General features: G+C 41.5%; 2 protein-coding genes across 3 annotated transcripts in view; one reads left to right on the forward strand and one right to left on the reverse strand.

Annotated features, from left to right (window-relative positions):
- Positions 1-15,425, forward strand: part of APPL2 (adaptor protein, phosphotyrosine interacting with PH domain and leucine zipper 2) — a 48,703-nt gene extending 33,278 nt beyond the window's left edge. For both annotated transcript variants that reach the window (XM_070756255.1, XM_070756256.1), the window contains exons 12-21: positions 947-989; positions 1,097-1,153; positions 1,281-1,369; positions 2,265-2,423; positions 2,526-2,578; positions 4,298-4,472; positions 7,115-7,151; positions 7,241-7,381; positions 9,732-9,779; positions 12,263-15,425. In XM_070756255.1, the coding sequence (XP_070612356.1) occupies positions 947-989; positions 1,097-1,153; positions 1,281-1,369; positions 2,265-2,423; positions 2,526-2,578; positions 4,298-4,472; positions 7,115-7,151; positions 7,241-7,381; positions 9,732-9,779; positions 12,263-12,388 (928 nt within the window). In that variant the 3' untranslated portion in view covers positions 12,389-15,425. The remainder of the gene's footprint in view (positions 1-946; positions 990-1,096; positions 1,154-1,280; positions 1,370-2,264; positions 2,424-2,525; positions 2,579-4,297; positions 4,473-7,114; positions 7,152-7,240; positions 7,382-9,731; positions 9,780-12,262) is intronic.
- The window catches only part of WASHC4 (WASH complex subunit 4), a 63,653-nt gene continuing 53,424 nt past the window's right edge, over positions 14,998-25,226 (reverse strand). The window contains exons 33-34 of the mRNA XM_070756253.1: positions 20,701-20,773; positions 14,998-16,537 (exon numbers count right to left, since the gene is read on the reverse strand). Coding sequence (XP_070612354.1) covers positions 20,709-20,773 — 65 coding nt within the window. The 3' untranslated portion in view covers positions 14,998-16,537; positions 20,701-20,708. The remainder of the gene's footprint in view (positions 16,538-20,700; positions 20,774-25,226) is intronic.

Consider the following 25,226-nt stretch of genomic DNA (forward strand, 5'->3'; position numbering starts at 1 on the left):
ACCATCAGGTCTTTGATCCAGAATGTTTAATCTAGAACAGTGGTTCTCAACCTGGGGGCTGGGACCTCTTTGAGGGGGGTGTCAAACAACCATTTCACAGGGGTCACCTAAGACCATGGGAAAAAACAAATTTCCCATGGTGTTAGGAACTAAAGTTTCTATTCTGGCGCCTTGGAACATATTTTTACAATCCGACCGATCAGGCATTTACAGTGATGGTGTCCCTCTGACCTTCCTGCCAATCAGCTTAAAGCTCTGTTGGGAGAATAGGCACTAGACTTATGGTTGGGGGTCATCACAACATGAGGGGTCGTGGCATTAGAAAGGTTGAGAACCACTCATCCCAGAAGTTCAAAAACGTTTTGATTTGATTTGATTTGATTTCTAAGGCCGCCCAACTCAAACGATGTGCTTCTGGGAAGTTTATTTTTTGCTCTTAGGTGTAAATCACTTTTTTGCCCACACATATAAACATTTTATGTTTCGCTTATTGCACAGCATTAATATTTGCATACTATTAATATCCTGCAAATTCAAACTTTTGGATCTTCAAATTGCATTGTGTTGTATTTTTCATTCATGCAGTCTTGACTATGAATGATACATATGTGATTATTTATTTATTTATTTATTTATTTATTTATTTATTTATTTATTCATTCATTTGTCCAATACACAAGACATGAAGTAATATATATATAAAGATAATATGTAAAAATAGAGGAGAAGATATATGAAAGGAAGAAAATATATATATGAGATAAAGGAAAGACAATTGGACAGGGGACGAAAGGCACACTAGTTCACTTATGTACGCCCTTATTGACCTCTTAGAAACCTGGAGAGGTCAATCGTGGATAGTCTAAGGGAGAAATGTTGGGGGTTAGGGGTTGATAATCCAGTGAAATAATTCTAATGGCTGTGATTTGTTTTTGTTTTTTTTAAGAGGCATAACTCTCCAGGCAGAAAGCAAAAAGGAATATGAGGAGGTAAAACATTTCACTGTGAATGGAAGGTTTTAATATGTTAGATAAAATCATTCTCCCTATTAAGAATTCAAGGTGCCTTATTTTAAATATTTTCTTCGTTGTTACAGTGGATAAGTGCAATCAACAACATTTCACGACAGATCTATCTGACTGACAACCCAGAAGTGAGCATGTTTTGATATATTTTTTCAAATTTGTTTATCTTATATAAGATACGTTCACTTTTGATTCTGTCTTTATGCAAGAACTTTAAACGCTATCACTTAACGATGCACTTCTGTTTTATCTCAGGCCGTTGCCATTAGGTTGAATCAAACAGCACTGCAAGCCGTGACTCCAGTCACAAGCTTTGAAACGAAGCAGAGTAGTCACTCCCCCAGGTACCTTCATATTTGCCTTACGTTTTGTCCTTCCCCACTGAATATAAAACCTTCTTTTCCTCTAACTTGCAATTTTAGTGTAAGCAAAGAGTTCTGTCCTGGGGGACTATTTCATTCTGCATTTTCTCTTCTAGTTATGAAGTAGAGAACTGTTCCACAACACAATAAAAGGGCCATATACAGTAGTCCCTCACCTATCGCTGGTGTTACGTTCTAGACCTGGCCGCGATAGGTGAAATCCGCGATGGGGAATTTATCGACTGATAGTACTTATTTAAGTATTTATATTGTAATTGTTTGGTAAGTTTTCATTGTTTTAAGTGTTTATAAACCCTTCCCACACAGTATTTATTTTAGATACAGTATTTAAATACAGTATTTACAATTTTAGATATATATTTTTTTAAAAAACCTGCCGATCGAGTTTCTCAGAAACCCGCGATGAAGTGAATCCACAGTAGGTGAAGTGTGGTATAGCGAGGGACTACTGTATTTATTAGTCACATGCCAATGAATGAGTATTTGCTTAAAATATATTCTCTGCTTCTTATTCTTTCTCCTTCAGCTTTTGAAACTAGTAAAACACATGAAAAATGACACCTTAGTTATTTTTTTTAATAATTTGTATTAAATATAAACGTTAAAAAGTACATTTAAACATTAAGCCACAAACTTCAAACAAACCTGTACAGACATAACATACAAACAAAAAAAGAGAAAAACAAAAACCTTCTAACCCTTTCTTTTACAGTAAACTGTGTTGATGTTATATTTCTATATCAACTCTAGTAATTAGTTATTCGTTATTTTTAATGGATTCTCTATTCATAATAATCCATTGTGCTTTTTGACTGCAAATTTCAAATGGCCCCCTTTCTCATCTCTTTGCCTTTAGCCAGGATGGGAAGTGCGTGGACATTCCGAATGACCAGACATCTGCAGAGGAGTCCGCTGAAGCTCTGATTCCCACGGAGTTAATTGCACCTGGAACTCCCATTCAGTTTGACATTGTGCTACCTGCAACAGAATTCCTTGATCAGCACAGGGGCGGAAGGTATGGGCTGCCAACCATCTTTCCTTTGACAAGGAACTCTATTTTTTTTAAAAAAAAAACTTTTCTCTTAACATTCTTGGAAAATGGTCTTTTCTGTTGCAGACGTACCAATCCTTTTGGAGAATCTGAAGATGGCGAGAAAGAGGATGAAGCAGGTAGATACTCTAAGCACTGTTCATCACTGCTTGCTTTGGTCTCAAAAGTCATCCAGATTAATGTCCCATTTTTAGAGACAGAGCCATTTTGCCTGTGCTATTAAGACCATCTGGTAGTCTGTTTATTGTCTGTTAAAAGTGGCTGTGGGATATGCAGAATAAGTACAGTAGTACTTCTACTTATGAACTTAATTCTTTCCGTGACTGGGTTCTTAAGTAGAAAAGTTTGTAAGAAGAAGCAATTTTTCCCATAGGAATCAATGTAAAAGCAAATAATGCGTGTGATTGGGGAAACCACAGAGGGTGGAGGCCCTGTTTCCTCCCAGGAGATTTGTATTGTATTTGTATTTGTATTTATTAGATTTGTATGCTGCCCCTCTCCGAAGACTCGGGGCGGCTAACAACAATATAAAAAGACAATGTAAACAAATCTAATATTAAAAATAATCTAAAAAACCCCAATTTAAATAACCACTCATACATACAAGCATACCATGTATAAATTCTATAAGCCTAGGGGGAAGGGAAATTTCAATTCCCCCATGCCTGACGACAGAGGTGGGTTTTAAGGAGCTTGCGAAAGGCAAGGAGGGTGGGGGCAACTCTGATATCTGGGGGGAGCTGGTTCCAGAGGGTCACAGAGAAGATTTCTAGAGAGGCCCCACAGAGGCTTCTCCCTGCCTTTTCCAGCCCTGTTTCCTCCTAGGAGATTCCTAGAGAGGCCCCACAGAGGCTTCTCCCTGCCTTTTCCAGCCCTGTTTCCTCCCAGGAGATTCCTAGAGAGACCCCAAAGAGACTTCTCCCTGCCTTTTCTGGTTACAGTTTCGGAAGCTGGGGTTTGTAAGTGAATAATGGTTCTTGAGAAGAGGCAAAAAAATCTTGAACACCCAATTCTTATCTAGAGAAGTTTGTAAGCAGAGGCGTTTGTAGGTAGAGGTACCACTATATTTCCTTTGGCTTAAAAAATGTGTAAGCAGAAGTCAACAGTGTTTTCAGTCTATGTAGGATAGGGACTAGGTTGATTTTTATTTTTGAAATGTGTTGTGGCCAGGATGAGGAAAAAGCCCAGTATCAACTATGCATGTTAAGTGTACCCATGGTATACCAGTCTCCATGCACATTTTTTACCTACCTCGGAAAGCTGGAAGGATGAGTCAACCTTGAGCCATTGGAAGTAGCTGGAGTACCCTGCAGTGCTGCACTCTAACCACTGTGCCACCCCGGCTCACTTGCTTCATGGCATGGGACCAGATTATTTACAGGACCGCCTTCTGCCGCATAAATCCTTGTGGCCAGTTAGGTCCCACAGAGTTGGCCTTCTTCAGATCCCGTCAACCAGACAATGTCGTTTGGCGGGGCCTAGGGGAAGAGCCTTCTCTGTGGGGGCCCCGGCCCTCTGGAATCAGCTACCCCCAGAGATTCGTACTGCCCGCACCCTCCTCGTCTTCTGCAAGTCCTAAGACTCACCTATATGCCAGGCCTGGGGCAATTAGATCTTGCCCCCCTGACCAATAAATGTGATGCATTGTGTGATTGGATTGTCTGATTGAGTAATATATAGGGTTTTTAGCTGCAGTTTTTAAATGTATTTGATTTGTTTTCTACGCTTTGTTTCTATATTTATTCTGTGAGCCACCCCAAGTCTTCGGAGAGGGGTGGCATACAAATCTAATAAATCTTAATCTCTTTCCATTTCTCTCCCACCCACCCCAACCCTAGATTCACTCCTGCAGCACATGTTTGTAGTTCGGTTTTTAGGCTCTATGGCTGTCAGATCTGACCACACAGCGGAAGTGATCTATGAAGCAATGCGGCAGGTGTTGGCAGCTCGGGCTATTCATAATATTTTCCGTACAACTGAATCCCATCTCTTGGTCACCAGTAATGACCTGAAGTAAGCAAGTTTGCCTTCTCTGATTTCCACTTATCTTTCCCTCTTTTAGTTGTGTTGCCCTCTTTGTGGTTTTAGTTGTAAAGTAATCCGAGGCACATTTTGTTCTCTGACGCACATCTGCTCCAGCGTTGGTCATTCAAGAAATGTGGGAAGGGCAAAAGATTTATGAAGAGTTTTGCTACATTAGAGGTCTTCAAACCTAGCCACTTTAAGACCTGTGGACTTGAAGTCCCAGAATCTGGACTTCCAAGCAGTGTTCCCTCTAATTTTTTGGGGGGGTGGGCGGAAAAGTATAGTGTCTGAGCGGCAGTCCCTTCGGGACTGGGCGGCACAGAAATAATTAATAGATAAATAAACAAACAAACAAACAACCCTGTTTTGCCTCAGAGAATTTCAAAATAAAACACTACTGTGTGTCTATAACAGTGAGCTCAAAATAGGGCAATTCTATCAATATCAAAATGCCATTTAAATAGTTGAGCTAGTTTCAAACTAGATTTTGATTTTCTTTCTCTCTTCCTTACTCCCATTCTTTTTCTTTCTTTTTTCCTTCCTCTCTTTTTTCTATCTGTTTCTCTCTCTTCCTCTCTTCCTCTCTCTCTCTCCTTCCCTCTCACTCTTTCCCTCTCGGCTTCTGGGCAGGTTTGGAAAACTCTGAGTTGATGATGATTTTTAAGTGAGTGATTGCTCACTGCTCAGCTTAGAGGGAACTATGCTTCCAAGTTCACAAGTCTTAAAGTTGCCAAGTTTTGGGACCCCTGTGCTACCATCAAAGGCATGTCTTCCCCCCCCCCCAAATATATATTTATTAAATTTTTCCATTTTTTAAAAGTACATAATCATATTTACAGATGAATCTACATCATATATACATTCCTATCTACATTGTCTTCTAATTACTTTTAGATTTCTTGATATTTTATTTCGATGTTTCTTTTGAGTTTCTTTTTTTTGTCCATTGGTACCATTTTGTCCAGGTTTCATAATAGTCCGATTCTTTTCGATTATTAAGTTCCATTGTCAATCTGTCCATCTCTGCACAGTCGTATATTTTCTTGATGATCTCATTGTCTTCAGGTATTTGCGGATTTTTCCAGTTCTGTGTCGATCAAAGGCATGTCTAGTCCAGTGCTTCTCAATTATTTTCTGTTACACACAAACACATACACACGCGCACACATCTAGGAAGAAGTAAACATTTCGCACGCTCCCAATTCTCCGCCGGGATGATTGTTTGCAACATTCGGCACGTTTTGGCTGAAAAAACTCAAGCAGCTTATCAGCGTGGTTGGGGTGTATTGTGTTTAAGCGACACCTTATTTGGCTTCGCGCTGTCCCCTGCCAACATTTTTATACACAGTAAACATCCCGCTCTTTTCTCGTCTCCCAGTCAAGCGCTACATACGCTTCGTCCTTTTTCCTTGTCTTAGCTTTTGGGAGACTTATGCCTCCGTCTCTCTCCTCCTTTTTAAAGAAATCCCTGATAAATATTTTCCCATGGTGCCTCTTAAGGGTTTGTTATCTGCACTTCATATTTCCTGCTCTGTGCTGTGTACTATTGTCCGGTGCAAAAAACACCTACTCCCAGGGTGTTCTGTCGGGCTCTCTGGTAGACTCCTCCCAAAAATTCACAGGTACAGATTTCAGACACACACACGTTTGAAAATTCAAAACAATGTTCTTTATAATGAAAATTCACTTAAACCAAGTCCTCTTTTGGTATAGCAAAGAGCACTGGTCTCCAAACAAACTGGTAATTTGTACAAGTCCCTTATCAGTTCTCTGATACTTAGCTTGCAGCTGTGAGGCAATTCACAGTCCTCCTTCTTTCACAAAGTGAAACACACTTTGCTCTGGTTTAGTTTCAAAGCGGGGGAAAAATCAGCACACAAAAGGTCAAAGTCAGTAAAGCAGTCACGAAACACAAGGATCAGATAATCATCCACAATGGCCAAACCCACAGGCTGCTATTTATAGCAGCCTCACTAATTACCACAGCCCCACCCAATCACAGGTGGCCTCATTTTCTTTGATAATAATCTCTCTTGTTCTGAATCCAAGGAGGAGCTAGATAATTGATCTCCTTCTGAGCTGTCTGCCACACTCTCCTCCTCCGTCACTCATGTCTTCTTGGTCAGAGGAGCCTTCATCATCAGATTCCACCGGGGGCAAAACAGGCCTGCAGCATGTGGATGTCTCCCCCACATCCACAGTCCTTGGGGCAGGAGCTGGGCCAGAGCTAACCACAACACTGGGGGGAAAAAAAACCATGTTCCCTGGGGTCAAGCGCTCCCCCAGCATTGCTCCATGCCTGCCCCATTATTTGAGAAGCACTGGTCTAGTCAATCATCTTTATACTCTTCAGTGCTTTAATCGCCAAGACCTTGTGTATCCAATCTGCTAGTAGTGTGTTACAGATGATGATGATGGCAATACCTAACCTTCAGGAATAGTAGTTATTGATCACAGTTCTTCAGGGCCTGGAAATGGGAGGGAACTGCCATGCCTGACCCCTTATTGGCAGAAGTTTCAACTGCATCAAAAATCCTTTTGTTCATAGATGATTTCCTCTGGATTCAATCCGTAATCATGGTGAAGTTTACTGTCTTTTAATCTTGAACGTATTTTTTCCCCATTAACAGATTGATAGATCCTCAGACACAAGTTACAAGATCAAATGTAAGTATATGCTTTCTTTTATCACCACGGAAAGATTGCAGCCCCTGAGAATTTGGGTAAATTTATATTATTCTCACTTTCTTCTTCAGTTTGAACTAGCCAATGTGACACAGTTTGCTGCTCACAAGGAAAACAAAAGGCTGTTTGGATTTGTAGTTTGTGTATCTGAATTGTCAGGTGAAGATGGCATGAGTGCTTATGTGTTTGAGAGCAACACCGAAGGTGAAAAGGTATGGAAATAGCTTTGTTGTATAATTAAAATTAATGTAACTGCTTTCTTCAATGAAATGGAAGGTTATGAATCAATGACCCAATTTGTTTTGTAAAATGCAGTCCAATAAAAACAGCCGTAGCAGCAAGCTTATTATAAGAGTATAAAATGTGCAACTAGCAAGTTTTGTAAGCCTCAGAATGGATTGGGCCAAACATTTTGACAGATTTATTTCCAGTTTGTTTTATTTTTTATGGTGTTCCAATTCTTAAGCCTCCCAACCACTTGCTACTTTTCAAATAATCGTGATTCACCCCAAAATTGGTGCCGGTCTTGTCCACTTTCAAGTTACAGTGGTACCTCTACCTAAGAACGCTTCTACTTACAAACTTTTCTAGATAAGAACCGGGTGTTCAATATTTTTTTGCCTCTTCTCAAGAACAATTTTCCACTTACAAACCCAAGCTTCCGAAACTGTAACCGGAAAAGGCAGGGAGAAGCCTCTGTGAGGCCTCTCTAGGAATCTCCTAGGAGGAAACAGGGCCAGAAAATGCAGGGAGAAGTCTCTGTGGGGCCTCTCTAGGAATCTCCTGGGAGGGAACAGGGACAGAAAGGGCAGAGAGAAGCCTCTGTGGGGCCTCTCTAGGAATCTCCTAGGAGGAAACAGGGCCAGAAAATGTGGGAAGAAGCCTCCGTGAGGTCTCTCTAGGAATCTCCTAGGAGGAAACAGGGCCAGAAAATGCGGGAAGAAGCCTCCGTGGGGCCTCTCTAGGAATCTCCTGGGACGAAACAGGGCCTTGTATTTGTAGGTCAAGGAATACCTGTAAACCTGATATAATGGGCTTATTAATCAGTTTATTTTTACCCTGCCTTTATTGCCTTTGTAAATAACTTAAGGCGGCAAACAGTTTGTATCACAATTTTATTATTTATCTATTTTACAAATAACTCAAGGCAGTGAACATATCCAACATACCTTCCCAAAACATCGTTGTGAAGTGAATTGGATTGAGTTTGTGCCTGACCTTGAAACCGAATGTTTTCTTCTGCTTATGATAACCATTTAAAATGGCATATTGGTAGAATTTCATTTGTTAATTCCTAACCTGCGACTTGAAAAAAGAGTAGCATTACCATAGAAAGGGGTATGGTTTGTGATTCCTTATGCAAATTGTTGGGTTACAATTTCCTGTAGCCGTAGCTAATTATATTATGAGTATTACAGGCAGAAAAATAATTTCGTACAATTTCTTTCAGCCATAGCTAATTATATTATTATGCAATATCTGGTTGGTTATATGGCTAGTGCCACACAAATAATTGGAAGTAAACATCTGTTCGAAATGCCAGTGCTAGAAAGCTGTTGCTTTCCACATAAATCCACATTAACTGAATTTAAACATGCCTGGGATAAACATATATCCATTCTAAGATAGAATACAGAAAATAGTATAAGGGCAGACTAGATGGACCATGAGTCTTTTTCTGCCGTCAGACTTCTATGTTTCTATGTTTCAGCAATGGTCTGAAGCTCTTTGTCATAAATGCTGCTAGAACACTGCTTTCACAGATTATTTAGTGGTCTTAATTGTGGGGCTTCCTAGATTCGCCCACGTTTCTACAACACTGCCAATCAGTTTCCGGTCACAATTCAAAGTGTTGGTAATGACCTTTAAAGCCCTACATGGCATTGGACCAGAATACCTCCGGAACCGCCTTCTACCGCACGAATCCCAGCGGCCAATAAGGTCCCACAGAGTTGGCCTTCTCCGGGTCCCGTCGACCAAACAATGTCGTTTGGCGGGCCCCAGGGGAAGAGCCTTCTCTGTGGTGGCCCCGGCCCTCTGGAATCAACTCCCCCCCAGAGATTAGAACGGCCCCCAACCTCCTTGTCTTTCGCAAGTTACTCAAGACCCACCTATATCGCAAGGCATGGGGGGACTAAGATATCTCCCCCAGGCTTTTTATATTTCATGTTTGGTGTGTATGTGCTTATTGGGGTTTTTATATATTTTTATTATTAGATTTGTCCTATTATTACACTGTGTTTATTACTGTTGTGAGCCGCCCCAAGTCTTTGGAGAGGGGCGGCATACAAATCTAATAAATAATAATAATAATAATAATAATAATAATAATAATAATAATAATAATAATTATTATTATTATTATTATTATTATTATTATTATTATTATTATTATTAGGAATTCTGCCATATAATTTCTTAGGCTGTAATGCAGATCCAATAATAGGAGAAATTATTCAGGAAATACTGAGCTTTGTCCCTTTATTTGCATAAATGGTAGGAAGTATAATCAACAACCAAAAAATGTAAGTGGTACTGAGGCAGATTCTGTTTTTTCTGTAGATTTGCTATGCAATAAATCTGGGGAAGGAAATCATTGAGGCTCGGAAGGTAATATTTTTAATTTCATGTTCCTTATCCTCTGAATTAAATCATGCTTTTGATTCTCTGTTATTGTTATGACTACACAGAAGTCATCTTTAATTTGCAATTAAGAGAATGTGATCTGAAGAAAATTCCATATAGTAAATTCCATAAACTTAAATCAATACAATATCAAAAGTGGTTATCTAGTAGCTAAGTGATTTCAATGTTTCGTATAGTGCCAACAGTGTGCATGTGATGTACTTAGGGAACCTTTCAACCAATAACCAGATATATATATACAGTGATACCTCGTCTTACAAACGCCTCATCATACAAACTTTTCGAGATACAAATCCGGGGTTTAAGATTTTTTTGCCTCTTCTTACAAACTATTTTCACCTTACAAACCCACCGCTGCCGCTGGGATGCTCTGCCTCCGGACTTCTGTTGCCAGCAAAGCACCCATTTTTGCACTGCTGGGATTCCCCTGAGGTTCCCCTCCATGGGAAACCCCACCTTTGGACTTCCATGTTTTTGTGATGCTGCAGGGGAATCCCAGCAGGGGAGTCCCAGAAGCGCAAAAACGGGCGCTTTGCTGGCAACAGAAGTCCAGAGGTGGGGTTTCCCAGCGAGGGGAGCCTCAGTGAAATCACAGCATTGCAAAAACACAGAAGTCCGGAGGTGGGGTTTCCCAAGGAGGGGAGCCTCAGGGGAATCCCAGCAGCGCAAAAACGGGCGCTTTGGCTGGCAAAAGGGGTGAATTTTGGGCTTGCACGCATTAATCGCCTTTCCATTGATTTCTATGGGAAACATTGTTTCCTCTTACAAACTTTTCACCTTAAGAACCTTGTCCCGGAACCAATTAAGTTTGTAAGACAAGGTATCACTGTATTTGCTTAAAGATACAGAATAGGTAAACATCTACTCTTGCTTGAATTTAAGCATGTTAAGTTTTCAATGAACGTTAGACTGAGCCAGATGATAAATTAGGGGGAAATGAGTTTGATAATGAAGGACTGTGAAAGTCAATACAGGGTCAAAAAAATAAGCATTGAAAAGTTATTTCTTCCTTTCACATATCACCCTCCACGTTCTTGTTATAACATCAGTCTTCAACATGATTTTTAGGACGGAGTTTGTTTCTTGGAAGAGTCAATTTCGCGTTGTAGTTAAAGCATCAGACTAGAAACTGGGAGATCATGAGTTCTAGTCCTACCTTAGGCATAAAGCCAATTAGGTGACCTTGGGGAGTCACTTTCTCTCAACTTGGAAAATCATTCTGAAATGATGCCAAGAAAGCTAAATGGACTAGCCAAGGCAGTTGGTAGGAGTCAAAAACTGACTCAAAGGTAGGGAAAAAGGTTTCCCAGGCCCATGTAGACCCCTTTTAGAAATTATACATTAAACATGATTGGAATCCAGTCATTGATTTGGAGCTTATGGTTTTATATACCCGCCTGAGCATAAACCAAGTACTACAAGATGCATTACAGTGGTCCCTTGATTTTCGCGGGTTCGAACTTCGCGAAACGGCTACACCACGGTTTTTCAAAAATATTAATTAAAAAATACTTTGCGGTTTTTTCCCTATACCACGGTTTTTCCCGCCCGATGACGTCATACGCCATCGCCAAACTTTCGTCCACCTTTAATAAATATTTTTTTAAATAAACTTTAATAAATAAACATGGTGAGTAATCATCTAAATGGTTGCTGAGGGAATGGGAAATTGCAGTTTAGGGGTTTAAAGTGTTAAGGGAAGGCTTGTGATACTGTTCATAGCCAAAAATAGTGTATTTACTTCCACATCTCTACTTCGCGGAAATTCGAATCGAGGGAATACTGTATTATCATTTTGTCTTCTGACAAGCAGGTGTTTATGTCACTAACTTTAGAAGCTAACTTTAGTATCTAAAATAATCTTAAAACTTCACGGGTGAAAAATTAGGCCACACTTATTTGATTTCCATTTCTCTAATCCAATTCAAGAAATATACACAGGAATTTTTGCACTTGCCTGATCTGATGTTCTAAGAAGTCAAGGATTCTTGTTTGTCAAACTCGCGACCACACATCACATGATGTATCACAACTTTCCCCTTTGCTAAACCATAGGTGGGCGTGGCCAGCACATGACTTCTCAAGCTGGTGAATTTGACATCCCTGGTCTAATAGAATCGTTTTATCATTAAAAGTACAAAAGCATTCCAGTATGAGGAAAATTATTCCAGATATTGTTTCAACTGGAATTTAAAATGTCAGATGAACAACTGCCTTCAGGAAAGTCAAAATATGAAGTCAATTTACAATGTTTTTAAGATGATTAAAAAATATTTCTCTAGCTCTGTGACTTGTTAAGATATACAGTACCTTATAAGAACTTTTAAGAAAAAGTCACTGCATATTAATAAGCTTCCATATGATTTATACGTTGCGTTTTGAAAAGCCATTCATGAATTTACATTTTATTTGCCTTGAATAATTTTCATTTGTCATTTTAATTATAGGATCCAAAAGCACTAGCTCAGTTAATATCATCCATGCCTCTTACTAATGATGGAAAATTCAAGTTACTGAATGAGCAGTCAGAAGAAAACACTGTACATGGAGAAGAAGAGGAATCAGAAGCATAATTTATAATTTTTCTCAGTGGAGATTATGTTGCCCGTAAGAGAGTGTGACGGGTGCTCTCAGCTACGGTCCAACATACCATAGGTGGGCTAGAGGAAACACCAAGAGATGAGAACTTGATCCAAATATTTGGTATAGAAACTGACAGACTTTTAAACATTCTTCCTCAGTACCAAGCCATCTTGGAATACTGATGGGAGGACCACAAAGTCATCACTACCACCAGCAAAGATTTAATTCCTCATGAGCACGCATTCACAACATTTATAAATAAATACACACCCGTGTCACATAACTCTACAGGCTATAGTAGAGAGGAAGAAATTTCACAGGCCACAAAGTTTCTGAAAGTCTGAAGTAAAATACACTTCATAGAAAAAAATATTATTTTGCATCTTGAGCAAAAGAGGTGGTAGAATTGAAATATTTGGAACATAATTTAGATAGCAGAATTGAAGTTGTTTGGATTATAATCTCAAGTGATAAAAACTTTATTAGCTCCTATTTGCATACCTTTAAAAAAGTAATGGGGAAACTGTTTTAAAGTAGACTATTTAGAAAGCTATTCAGTAACGGTTTCTACTAATATTTATTTTTATACTTTTATCTGAGTTAAGCTTTCAAAATTAAGTGCCTAATTTTGTGATAATATAAAACAAATAACTCAAGCTAATAGAAGGACCAGAAAGCAGGTTAGGGCTATTATGAATCTGTCATTTACCAAGGCTGAAGAAGAGATGACCAAGAGGTTGTCACAGCTATTCAAATAAGCCTATTCGCTAACATTTTTGCACTGTTCTTTAAGATGAGAGAACAGTTTTCCTACTTTCACATGTAAGTTTACAAATTTGATAGAAGTGGAACTCCATTCCTCAGGCAAAACAATTTCTTCAAACCTAGATTTAAGCAGTACCAGAAGCATTTTCACACTGCCCTGGAAAAAACAGTTTCTTCAGAAAGAAGATCAAGCTGGCCAGGGCTTATATTATCTTCCTTCTTCGACATTCTTCCTAGTGGGGCCAGCACAAATTTGGATATATCTGTTTTGGCAGCTTTATGTTTACTCTTTTAAATTATAAACACATTGTAAGTAAATTGCAATGATAACTGGATCTCATGAAGAATTTTTATCTGTCTTTGATTGTTTAGATGATGTTTTAATGTTAAAAACAAGGTCCACATCTTGCACTACAACAGTTTCAGCAATAATGGCTAGAGTAAGAGCCTGAAAAATAGGTGAGAATTTGTGTAAATTAATAGTATGTTACGATTTAGTCATAGCTTAAGATTTTTAAACTAGAAAAATACCAATAGATTTTCTGAAAGAGTATTGTACTGAAATTTTCTGTACTGATTATATTCAAATTATTCTACTTGGTATAATAGATTTAAGTAGATTAAATCATTTAAGTGCAATAAGCTTGTAATAGCTGAAGCTGCTCCCAGGTTAATATTAACGTCCAATCTAGTTGATATAAACGATGTGCAGTGAAACAGAAATGGATCATAATTTGACAGCTTTAGAGCAGGCGTGTCAAACTGGCGGCCCGCAGGCCGGATACAGCCCACTCAGACCACGCCCATCCTGGCTCTGCAAAGCGAAAAACATTGTGATATGTCACAATATGGCTGAGTTTGATACCCCTGCTCTAGAGGTTAAAGTGGAAGGTATTGTAGAGATTCCACACAGTATCTTAGTGTGATCCATTCATAAATGAAGAACTATTAGAACTGACAATGATTATATTTAAGCAAGTATACTTCACAGTTTTTGTTATCCATTAAGAAGAATGTGGGGTACATTTCTAAAGGAAATTTATTTCAATACTTGCTGCAGAATAAATTATGTTTCAGTTAGACCTATGAAGTTGATTACCGTATTTTTCAGACCAAAAGATACACCGGAGTATAAGACGTACCTTAGTTTTTGGGGAGGAGAATAAGAAAAAAAATTAATAGGGGAGTGGATGGCCTCCCTGAATACTCTCAATCAGCTGTTCCCAGAGGTGAACTTTAGCAACAGGTTCGTTGGTTGTGATCTCTGTGCCTTGCTTTTCCAGCCTGTGAAACCTCCATTTTAGAGTCATTTTTCTAGCCTGTGAAATCTCCGTTTCAGAGACTTCTTAGCCTGTGAAACCTCCATTTTAGAGTCATTTTTCTAGCCTGTGAAATCTCCGTTTCAGAGACTTCTTAGCCTGTGAAACCTCCATTTTAGAGTCATTTTTCTAGCCTGTAAAATCTCCGTTTCAGAGACTTCTTAGCCTGTGAAACCTCCATTTTAGAGTCATTTTTCTAGCCTGTGAAATCTCCGTTTCAGAGGCATTTTTCTAGTTTGTGAAACCTTCATTTCAGAGGCTTTTCCCAGCCTCTAAAGCCTCCGTTGTAGCCTTGTTGGGCAGGGCTACATTTGGTGTATAAGACGCACCCAAATTTTTACCCTCTTGAGTGGGGTGCGTCTTATACTCTGAAAAATACGGTAAATCAATCCTAGTTTTCTGGATTAGCTTAGATTAAAGTATCTACATTGGCAAACCTGGTTCTCATTAAAGATACATACAACATTCAAAGAAGTCAAAACATTCCAGGCCTATGACCACTATATACAAATCCATTTTTTTCCAAAGTTGCATTTATTAACATCATGTACAGATTATCTAGAAGAATAAAGTATTGAGGTAACAGGGTTTTGTTTTGTTTTTTGTAAATGAATTAAGAGTAAGACATGTTACAGTTTTATCCCTTTCATTCCTGAGAATTTGAACATAGGTGGAATAGATCAGAGTAATCGCCCAATGACAACAGGACCTCCCTTTCAGAGACTTTGGCAGAAGCTCAAACATACAAATGTACAAAATATTCATGGCTTTGCTGAGTCAATCCCTATCGCTCCTGTTAGGCCTTGTGATTTTATTCTGGAAGACCATGTAATAGCCAAGAGGACCTTACTGAAAGTGACTTACATGTTTGTGTTGAATTACGTATTTCGTAGAAAATAAAAGATTCCTTAAAAATAAAGATCAACAATTTGAAAGAGAAAAATCTCTCTGTGGCATACTTTTCTAAATAAAAGGCATGGAGAAGATGCCATAGCTATTGTCTCCACACTGGAAGACAGATTATTCAAAAGATGAAACGGGAGAAGGCAAAACAATAATTCCATGTCTTACTGAACCCACCGCCAATCCTCTAGAGCAGTGTTTCTCAACCTTGGCAACTTGAAGATATTTGGACTTCAACTCCCAGAATTCCACAGCCAGCGAATGCTGGCTGGGGAATTCTGGGAGTTGAAGTCCAGATATCTTCAAGTTGCTAAGGTTGGGAAACACTGCTCTAGAGTTATGTTAAATAATTCCCAATCCCCCTGTTTAATCTGCCACACCTGTAATAGCCATGAAAGGCTTGTATCTACTGAAAGACCAAACAGTATAACAACTTCTCTTTCTGTGGCAGGAGGACACAATATCAGGCTCCCAAGAACAGATTTGCATCCAAAGCCCAAAATTATTTTTGCATTCCTTGGTTTTACAATTTCAGTGTAAGAGTAGCAACCATCACTATATTCACAAAGCTCTGTGTATACATATTCACAACAAACATTGCATATACATGCTTTTAGAATCTAGACAATTTTTTTTCAGTATCTCACAACGATGTTAGTTTAACACTGTACAGATTAGCCGTGTATCTAAAATAGTCTCTCAAATTAAATGCCAAAAAGGTATGAAAATGAGTATGTTTATTACAGCACATAGCTACCTTAAGCTTAGTATGCTTATACAGTTTCTGGGACAATAGAAGTTGTCCATTTAGGTCAGCAGACCTAAATTGGTAAAAGTCTATGAACCGGACAGCTCTTTTTAAGGGGGATTATACGGACTAGGAAACAAGCAGTAACAACCATATTAAGGATGCATTTAGTATTGAATCCATTAGGTATAAGAATATTTTAAAACCTTCTAGTAACAAATTTGCCCCCTTTTCAATCACATCTTGGATCAAATTATGCATACGTGTCTGGAACTCCAAATACTGTGCGGAGCGGGTATTACAATAAATTATGTGATATTTCACAGCACTTCAGACCGATGAGTTGGATGTTCTATGTCAATCTGGTCCCATCAATTTCAACAAATCACAGTTGCTCTAGAGTTCTACAGAACATAAAGCAACACATAAATCAAGCTATACACTGAGAAACATTCCCCTTTTCAACCCTCCCAACAAATTATCCCTGATACCCCAGGAGTAGATTTAAGTGAACGAAGGAGAAAAGGAATCTCTTAGTAGGCAAACTATTTTTAAAGATTAAAGCCCTCTTGTTTTAAATTTTTAATGTGTTAGTTTGTTATTAATATTTACTTTCTTTGCAAAGTCAAGTGTTAATCAGAACAATTATCTTTTTGTTTTTAAAGCATGTTTCTTCATTTCTTATTTGACCCCTGTGACAATCATTAAGTGTTGTACCACATGATTCTTGACAAATGTATCTTTTTCTTTTATGTACACTGAGAGCATAATGCACCAAGACAAATTCCTTGTGTGTCCAATCACACTTGGCCAATAAATAATTCTATTCTGTTTTGGGAGAAAATCGGTGAAATTGCACTTTGTAATTAGGATTCTGCACACTTTGAAAAGTATTCAGAAGACACAATTCAGACCTCATATGAAGACAGCACTTATCAGATACTCATTAAAGTAGGCATCTGTGAAATTCAGGGGACAACTGGACTTTCTTGTTGTTTTTTCCCTCGAGTATCACGAGGGTTACGTTCCAAGACCCCTCGCGATACTCGATTTTTCGCAATATAGTGGTGCGGAAGTAAAAATACCATCTGCGCATGCGCACCCTTTTTTCCATGGCCGCGCATGCGCAGAGGGTGTTTTTACTTCCGCACCTGGGAAGACCCAGGGAAGGTTCCTTCCGCCTCCCAGCAGCTGATCTGCTCGGCAGCGCCGCAGCAGCGAGGAGCCGAAGATCCGGGTTTCCCCGCCGCCCACGCAAAGGGGAAACCCCGATCTTCGGCTCCTCGCTGCTGCCGCGCCCGCCGCTTGTCCGCCCGCCGCTTGTCCGCCGCTTGTCCGCCTGCCGCTTGTCCGCCGCCTGCCTGCCCGCCTGCCCGCCGCTTGTCCGCCCGCCGCTTGTCTGCCGCTTGCCTGCCCACCGCTTGTCCGCCCGCCGCTTGTCCGCCGCCTCGCTTGTCCGCCCGCCGCTTGTCCGCCGCCTCACTTGTCCGCCCGCCGCTTGTCCGCCACCTGCCTGCCTGCAGCAGCAGCGAGCAGACGAAGATCGGGGTTTCCCCGCCACCCACGCAAAGGGGAAACCCTGGCTCCTCGCTGATGCGCCCGCCCGCCCGCCGCCCGCCAGCAAGAGGGGGAGAGATAGAGAAAGAGAGAGAAGGAAAGAAAGAGATGAGAGAGGGAGGAAGAGAGTGTGAGAGAGGAAGAAGCAAGATAGAGAAAGAGAGAGAAAGAAAGATGAGAAAGGAAGGAAGAGAGTGACGTCATCGGGTGGAAAAATCGCGATATAGCGTTTCGCGAAGAACGAGATTGCGAAAATCGAGGGATCACTGTATATCACTTCTCATTCAAAAAGAAGTGATATATTTTGAAGATATACCACTTCTCATCCAAAGCAATGGAAACTGCACTTTAATGTTTCCAAATGTAAAATAATGCACTTGGGCAAAAGGAATCCTCAATCTGAGTATTGCATTGGCAGTTCTGTGTTAGCAAAAACTTCAGAAGAGAAGGATTTAGGGGTAGTGATTTCTGACAGTCTCAAAATGGGTGAACAGTGCAGTCAGGCAGTAGGGAAAGCAAGTAGAATGCTTGGCTGCACAGCTAGAGGTATAACAAGCAGGAAGAGGGAGATTGTGATCCCGCTATATAGAGTGCTGGTGAGACCACATTTGGAATACTGTGTTCAGTTCTGGAAACCTCACCTACAAAAAGATATTGATAAAATTGAAGGGGTCCAAAGACGGGCTACAAAAATTGTGGAAGGTCTTAAGCGTAAAACGTATCAGGAAAGACTTAATGAACTCAATCTGTATAGTCTGGAGGACAGAAGGAAAAGAGGGGACATGATCGAAACATTTAAATTTAAAGGGTTAAATAAGGTCCAGGAGGGAAGTGTTTTTAATAGGAAAGTGAACACAAGAACAAGGGGACACAATCTGAAGTTAGTTGAGGGAAAGATCAGAAGTAACTTGAGAAAATATTATTTAATTGAAAGTAGTAGATGCTTGGAACAAGCTTCCAGCAGACATGGTTGGTAAATCCACAGTAACTGAATTTAAACATGCCTGGGATAAACATATCCATCCTAAGATAAAATACAGACTAGATGGACCATGAGGTTTTTTTCTGCCATCAATCTTCTGTTTCTTAAGCTTCTTCAGCTCTGACAGGATAGTGGGGAATAGAAGGATGACCCTGAGGACACAGATAAAGCCTCCAAGTGCTTCAATAATAATAATAATAATAGTAATAATAATAATAATAATAATAATAATAATAATAATTTATTAGATTTGTATGCCGCCCCTCTCCGAAAAGGATGACCAGCTGTCTGCAAGCAATATAAATCCTTCCATTCCCCACTATCCAGTCAGAGCTGAAGAAGCTTCTTGGATGAGAAGTGAAATGTCTTCAAAAAGACCAAAAAACCCCAAGAAAGTCCAACTGCTTCCTGAAAAAGCATCTTTCAGGACAATCATGATCTGGATGACTGAGAATCCCTACAGACTTCATCTGTGAAAGGTGCAGTTTTAAAGATTTTCTATAAACACCTCTCTTAAAGCAGCATGCTTTCCTTTCTTCTGAATAAACGGGGGGGGGGGGATCAGCTTTATGCGGCATAAATCAGCTTCTACTGATTTATGCGGGTGGGGCCTAGGGGAAGAGCCTTCTCTGTGGCGGCCCCGGCCTTCTGGAATCAACTCCTTCCGGAGATTCTAACTGCCCCCACCCTCTTCACCTATCAAGACCTATCTATGTCGCCAGGCATGGGATAACTAGTGTATCCCCCCACCGACCATTGAAAGTTATGTGTGGTTATGATTATGTAGTAACAATTGTTTTTTAAGGTAATGGGTTTTAGTTATAGTTTTTAATTATTAGATTTGTATTTGTATTATTTCATTGTTGTGAGCCGTCCCGAATCTTCGGAGAGGGGTGCATACAAGACTAATAAATTATTATTTAAATTATTATTATTTAAAGAAAACAGCTAAAGAGGTGCTGGCTGATGCAAAACCTAAATTGCTTCTTCCAAATCATTTTTTCAAAATGTGCACAGCTCTCTTTTATGCTATCTCACTGAAGTAGTATACTATTTTCTTTTGGCAATTCTACTGGATAAGAACTTGCCCTGAACCAGGATCTGTAACTAATCATTATTTTCTCGCCCATTATATTTGGATGGGTAAAAAGGTAAAAGTTCTCCCTGCACATACGTGCTAGTTGTTCTTGACTCTAGGGGGCGGTGCTCATCTCTTTTTCAAATCCAAAGAGCCAGGACTATCTGAAGACGTCTCTGTGCAGTTACCTTCCCACCAAAGGTGGTCCCTATTTTTCTACTTGCATTTTTTACATGCTTTCGAACGGCTAGCATTTAGACCTATATACCGCTTCACAGTGCTTTACCGCCCTCTCTAAGCGGTTTATAGAGAGTAAGCATATTGCCCCCCAGAATCTGGGTCCTCATTTTACCGACCTTGGAAGGATGGAAGGCTGAGTCAACCTTGAGCCTACTGAGATTTGATCTGCCAAACTGCTGGCAACCTGTGATCAGCAGAAGTAGCTTGCAGTAGCGCAGTCTAACCACTGCACCACCGAGGCTCTTGGCAGAAGCTGGCACAAGTAATGGGAGCTCACTCCGTTACGCAGTGCTAGGGATTTGAATCACCAAACTGCCAACCTTTCTGATCGACAAGTTCTACGTCTTAGCCACTGAGCCACTGCATCCCTTAAGCCCATCCAAATTAAGTGCAATTATTGTCGCCCCTTTATAAAATAAGTAATCAGAAATCAGAGTTACATCACAGTACTCGATTTCAACTCGATTTCAATACACGTTAAGGGTGTATGCAGTTTAAACAAATATTTAATGTTTCTTCTAAGTTTGGCAGAAATATATCGAACTAGTGCAAGTAATTTCAGGGTAGGAGTTCTCATCTTTGGGGAGGGACATAAATAAATTATTATTTCTGTATGCTGCAAAAACGTAAAAGTCTTATTTTAATATAGCTTCTGAATTGTAAACACTATTAAGAAAAGCCATACAATCCCATCCGTAAATTAACCATACCAGAGCTCTCATTTTACAAGAGGATCTGCAGAAGAAGAGTTTGAAAGGTCGTTGCTTGTTTTTGTAGATTCTTCTGTAATACGAAAAGAGCCAATTACAACACTTTTATATTCTGAGTATTGAATAAAAAATGGATTTATACACTTTAAAAAAATCACACAATTAATCCTGGACTAATAATTTCCAATGGACAGCTGTTTGTGACGGCAATAATATATGGGGATAAGGAATTTGTCCCTAAATTTCAAAGAAATAAAAGAGTGAAATGTCAAGAAAGAAAAATATGGGTACCATTCATCTAAACAGCAACAAACATCTTAGCTAATTTATTTATTTATTTTATTTATTATTTGGATTTGTATGCCGCCCCTCTCCGAAGACTCGGGGCGGCTCACAACAAGTGAAAAACAATCCAATACAATTCAATTAATTAAAATATTACAAGTTTAAGAGAATCCCCAATACTAACATACACACATACAAGCATACCATATATAACTTCAACGTGCCCAGGGGGAGATATTTAGTTTCCCCATGCCTGACGGCAAAGGTGGGTTTTGAGGAGTTTACGGAAGGCAGGAAGAGTAGGGGCAGTTCTGATCTCCGGGGGGAGTTGGTTCCAGAGGGCCGGTGCCGCCACAGAGAAGGCTCTCCCCCTGGGGCCCGCCAACCGGCATTGTTTAGTTGACGGGACCCGGAGGAGGCCCACTCTGTGGGACCGAATCGGTCGCTGGGATTCGTGCGGCAGAAGGCGGTCTCGGAGATATTCTGGTCCAGTGCCATGAAGGGCTTTAAAGGTCATAACCAACACTTTGAATTGTGACCGGAAACTGATCGGCAGCCAATGCAGACTGCGGAGTGATGGTGAAACATGGGCATACCTGGGTAAACCCATGACTGCTCTCGCAGCTGCATTCTGCACGATCTGAAGTTTCCGAACACTTTTCAAAGGTAGCCCCATGTAGAGAGCATTACAGTAGTCGAACCTCGAGGTGATGAGGGCATGAGTGACTGTGAGTAATGAGTCCCGGTCCAGATAGGGCCGCAACTGGTGCACCAGGCGAACCTGGGCAAACGCCCCCCTCGCCACAGCCGAAAGGTGGTTCTCTAATGTCAGCTGTGGATCGAGGAGGACGCCCAAGTTGCGGACCCTCTCTGAGGGGGTCAATGATTCCCCCCCCAGGGTAATGGACGGACAGATGGGATTGTCCTTGGGAGGCAAAACCCACAGCCACTCCGTCTTATCCGGGTTGAGCTTGAGTCTGTTGACACCCATCCAGGCCCCAACAGCCTCCAGGCACCGGCACATCACTTCCGCCGCTTCGTTGACTGGGCATGGGGTGGAGATGTAAAGCTGGGTATCATCGGCATATTGATGATACCTCACCCCATGTCCTTGGATGATCTCACCCAGCGGTTTCATGTAGATGTTAAATAGCAAGGGGGAGAGGACCGACCCCTGGGGTACTCCACAAGGGAGAGACCTCGGAGTCGACCTCTGACCCCCCACTAACACCGACTGCGACCGGCCAGAGAGGTAGGAGGAGAACCACTGAAGCACAGTGCCTCCCACCCCCAACCCCTCCAACCGGTGCAGAAGGATACCATGGTCGATGGTATCGAAAGCCGCTGAGAGATCGAGGAGCACCAGGACAGAGGATAAACCCCTGTCCCGGGCCCGCCAGAGATCATCCATCAACGCGACCAAAGCGGTTTCCGTGCTGTAACCGGGCCTGAAGCCCGACTGCTGGGGACCTAGATAATCGGCTTCTTCCAAGGACCGCTGGAGCTGGAGTGCCACCACCTTCTCGACAACCTTCCCCATGAAGGGAAGGTTGGAGACTGGACGATAGTTGTTAAGTACTGCTGGGTCCAGGGAAGGCTTCTTGAGGAGGGGGCGCACAAGCGCTTCTTTATAGAGTGATGGAAAAACTCCCCTCCCCAAGGAAGCGTTGGTAATCTCCTGGGCCCAGCTCCGTGTCACCTCCCTGCTGGCCGAGACCAACCAGGAGGGACACGGATCCAGTAAACAGGTGGCGGAACTCACAGCTCCAATGGCCTTGTCCACTTCATCAGGTGTCACCAGATCAAACTCTTCCCAGACAGGTGGACAAGTACGTGCCCCAGTCACCTCGACTGACTCGTTGTCAGCCGACTCTGTTTTACAATTGGAGTCGAGGTCGGCCCGGATCTGAGCGACTTTATCAGCGAAAAACGTGTTAAACTCCTCGGCACTACTCTGCAAGGGCTCCCCAACTCCCCCCTGGTTAAGAAGGGAGCGGGTCACCCTAAACAGAGCGGCCGGGCGGGATTCCGCTGATGCAATCAAGGCGGCATGGTACGCGCATCTTGCCGCCTTGAGCGCCACTTTGTAAGTCTTAATAAAAGCTCTTACAAGTGTTCGATCAGATTCAGACCTACTCTTCCTCCATCGCTTCTCTAGACGTCTCTTTTGGCGTTTCAACTCCCGGAGCTCCTCGTTGAACCATGGAGCTCTACGGGGTCTAGCGCCACGGAGAGGTCGCAAAGGCGCAATCCGGTCGAGAGCCTCCGCAGCAGCCGTATTCCAGGCCTCCGCAAGAGACTCTGCCGAACTGTGGATGAGTGCCTCTGGAATAACCCCAAGCGCCGTCTGGAAACCCTCTGGATCCATTAGGCGTCTGGGGCGGAACATCTTCATTGGTTCCGCCTCCCTGCGGGGAAGGATTGGAGCCAGGAAGTCAAGCCGTAGTAGAAAATGGTCTGACCATGACAAAGGCACTGTTTCTAAGCCCCTTAGTCTCAGACCATTGCTCAGTTGCTCGGAAAGGAATACCATGTCAGGTGCGTGCCCCCCCTCATGAGTTGGACCCCGTACTACTTGAGTCAGGTCCATGGCTGTCATGGTGGCCATGAACTCCTGTGCCAACCCCGAGGTTTCGCCGAGTGACGGCAGGTTGAAGTCCCCCAAGACAATGAGTCTGGGGAACTCCACCGCCAACCCGGCTACCTCCTCGAGTAGCACAGGCAGGGCTTTTGACACGCAGCTGGGAGGCAGGTACGTGAGAAATAAGCCCACCTGAACCCCTAAGTCCAACCTCATCAAGAGTGACTCGCAACCCGCAATTTCCGGAGCAATGAGTCCACGTAGGCAAAGGCTCTCCCTGGCTATAATAGCCACTCCTCCCCCCCTTCCCTGGGGTCGAGGTTGATGCCATATCTGAAACCCAGCTGGGCAAATTTCGGAGAGAGGAACACCTCCCTCCGGGCCCAGCCAGGTTTCAGTGATACATGCCAGGTCGGCCTCCTCATCCAGGATCAAATCCCGGATGAGGAGAGCTTTATTTACCACCGACCTGGCATTAAGGAGCCTAATATGTGTAAGTTACCCCAAAATGCAAAAATACATACCACACTCAAAACCTATTCTGTGAATACTATGCCACAATCTGAAATTTCTGTACGTCATTTTCTGTTAAGCCTACAGTTCATTGTTCTCTCTTTTAAATATAAATTATATACTTTGCAAAAGGATGACATTCCATTTATCTGATGAAGTGGACTGTGCCCAATAAGAACGTAGGCTATAATAAATACATTATTTTTAAAGTATTACAGATCTTTGTTTTATTTACTACTACAGGTAGCACAACCATTCATTTAGCGGCCATTGAAAGTTACAACAGCATTGAAAAAGTGACTTATGGCTGTTTTTACATGACCGCTGCAACTTCCCCGTGGTCACATGATGCAAATTTGGATATTTGGCACCTGGTTCATATTTATGATGGTTGCAGCATCCCAGGGGTCATTTGATCCCCTTCTGTGACCTATCAAATAATGTCAATGTGGAAGCCAAATTCACTTAACAACCATCTATGGCAAGAAATATCATAAAGTTTTAATGAGTACTTAAATATATTATTACAGTGGTACCTCTACTTACGAACTTAATTCGTTCTTAAGTAGAAAGGTTTGTAAGAAGAAGCAATTTTTCCCATAGGAATCAATGTAAAAGCAAATAATACATGTGATTGGGGAAACCACAGGGAGGGTGGAGTCCCTGTTTCTTCCCAGGAGATTCCTAGAGAGGCCCCATGGAGGCTTCACCCTGCCTTTTCCAGTTACAGTTTCGGAGGCTAGAGTTCGTAAGTGGGAAATGGTTCTTGAGAAGAGGCAAAAAAGTCTTGAACGCCCAGATCTTAACTGGAAAAGTTTGTAAGTATTATTATTATTATTATTATTATTATTATTATTATTATTAATAATTATTAATCTCTCTGGAGACTCGGAGCGGCTTACAAACAGGAAAACACAGTACAAATGATTAAAAAACAGTTAAAACTCTTAATATAAAACAGTCATACATCCCAGACAAACCATATATAAAACGGAATGGCCTGGGGGAATCAATTTTTGTGGGTTTTAAGGAGTTTGCGAAAGGCAAGGAGGGTGGGGGCAATCCTGATCTCCGGGGGGAGTTGATTCCAGAGGGTCGGGGCCACCACAGAGAAGGCTCTTCCCCTGGGTCCCGTCAGACGACATTG

The sequence above is a fragment of the Erythrolamprus reginae genome, chromosome 6, assembly GCF_031021105.1.
Source record: "Erythrolamprus reginae isolate rEryReg1 chromosome 6, rEryReg1.hap1, whole genome shotgun sequence".
Classification (NCBI taxonomy): Eukaryota; Metazoa; Chordata; class Lepidosauria; order Squamata; family Dipsadidae; genus Erythrolamprus; species Erythrolamprus reginae.